Raw genomic sequence first — 1,891 nt, 5'->3', positions numbered from 1 at the left:
CGAACCCACTCTTATCATCCATGTGGAAAACCCACTCCCATCCTCTATGTGGTAGTGTAAATCGGGACACCGAGAGCTACTAAACCACAAGATCTTTGACATATTTTAAACTTTTATTCCACTTATGTTTAAATTTAATTGGAGAAAGAAAAAAAAAAAAAAGATAAACATCATGATTCCTGCTAAATTAAACAATGAATGCATGCCATGAGTATAAAATAAGAGCAAAATTTGAGAATTAAGTAGAATTATTCTTTTATTTCCGATCCACACATTTAGGAACCACATTAGAATTTGTGCGTATATACTAATGCACAAATTCTAATATATGTACTCTTAAATTCTGCTCATTCATTTTTACGGAAATAATAGAAGTTGAGATTAAACACTGCAAAAGTGAAGCGCAAGTAGACTGGAAATTTGCCCAATCTCTCTACCTTCCAACATTTCCAACTCTTTCATGGCCGAAATCTTCCATTCCTTCATCTTCTCCTCCGTTCCCACTCCGTTTATCAATTCAACGTAATGCCCGAAGTTTCTTAATCTCTCTATCTCTTCTTCGTTTCCGCCTCCGATAATGCCCCCGCAAGCAGCTCCGCATGCGTGAAGCATACCCGTTTTCTTTCCGGCGCCGGTGACCTTCTCGCCGCCGGTCATGGCGGACTGCGTTTCGCGGTACTGGGCCTCCAGCACTCCTTGCGAACCCGTTGCGCGCGTGATCTCGATGATGACCCGCGCGATCTTGTCCGGGCTGGGTCGGGCCGGGTAGTCCATGGATCGGGCCAGTAACTCCAGCCCGAACGGTATGAGGGCGTCACCCGTGAGGAGCTCGATGTTCGGCCCGAACTTGTGGGGAACGGCGGGCTTCGGGCCGGGGACGTCCGAGGAAAGCGGGAGGTGCCGGTGGGCGTGGGTGGCGGCGTGCATTAGATGAATAGCCGACGCGGCGTCCATGGCTTGGTCCCGGTCGCAGCCGACTAACTCGCACGCCGCGACGCACAAAGCCGGCGCGGTGGTCCGCGGCGCCGCCAACGCCAGGTACCTAAGCGGCTCGAAAACGGAAGCCGGCGCCCGAACTGGCAAAGCCTTCTTAAGGTGGGCTTCGATGTCGGCTTCTATCGACTCCCAATACGACTGATTCTCAGCCAACATCACCGCCCTCGGCTTGAAAGAACGGCAGCAAGAACGGGAACTAATTCTCGTCGGAATTCCCGCCGGTTTTCCATAGATGGGATTTGAGAAAGCTCCCGGCATGGCTAAGAAAGTAGAACAAGGATAAGCTATCCTCGGGAAAGCTGAGATATTATGAAGTGCAAACCAATTGGAAGATTTATAAATCACATGTTTGAAAGAAATAAAATAAAATAAAATAAAGTTGATAAATATGCAGAAATCAATCAATGTTCTCCTCACGAAATGGACCCCATTGTCTTGTGTGGCTTCGGAGATTGGTCTATTTCACGACAAAGATTGGAAGATTAGGTGTACGTGTAACGTGATGTACTCTTTATACCACACTTCTTTTTAGTATTTGTATAATTGTAGGTTGATTAATCATGAATTTTATAACGATTTAATTTTTATATTAATTTTCACTTAATTAATAAGATTATGCATGTGATAAAAGTATTATATTCATGAGATTATAAATAGTATTTTCCAAAGATTTGAGGGGATTGGTGGTAAGTAAAAGTAAACTTGTATGTTTTATTAAATAAGGTACATATTTGTTTTTAAAAAAAATAAGGTACATATTTCAAGTATGATAATTAAATATGTATACTTAGATATGTATAAAGTCATTAGATTAAACGTTTATCGATTATTTTTAGCTATAAAAGTTCAAGCTATGCTCAACTTGAAGTTATTAATTAATATCAAGCATTATCTA

General features: G+C 42.4%; 1 protein-coding gene across 1 annotated transcript; it reads right to left on the bottom strand.

Annotated features, from left to right (window-relative positions):
* Positions 1-230: 230 nt before the first annotated feature.
* On the bottom strand, positions 231-1,315 carry LOC116021809 (heterodimeric geranylgeranyl pyrophosphate synthase small subunit, chloroplastic-like). The gene has a single exon (XM_031262288.1). The coding sequence runs from the start codon at positions 1,252-1,254 to the stop codon at positions 382-384; it is 873 nt and encodes a 290-aa protein (XP_031118148.1). The 5' UTR covers positions 1,255-1,315; the 3' UTR covers positions 231-381.
* Positions 1,316-1,891: the final 576 nt, after the last annotated feature.

Source organism: Ipomoea triloba, chromosome 6, assembly GCF_003576645.1.
Source record: "Ipomoea triloba cultivar NCNSP0323 chromosome 6, ASM357664v1".
NCBI classification, from domain to species: domain Eukaryota; kingdom Viridiplantae; phylum Streptophyta; class Magnoliopsida; order Solanales; family Convolvulaceae; genus Ipomoea; species Ipomoea triloba.
The sequence above is the reverse complement of the archived record's forward strand: the minus strand, read 5'-3'. Positions and strand labels throughout refer to the sequence as shown.

Bases quoted from the DNA above. Each gene is read 5' to 3' on its own strand.
- LOC116021809 (XM_031262288.1), bottom strand. From the start codon at position 1,254: ATGCCGGGAGCTTTCTCAAATCCCATCTATGGAAAACCGGCGGGAATT.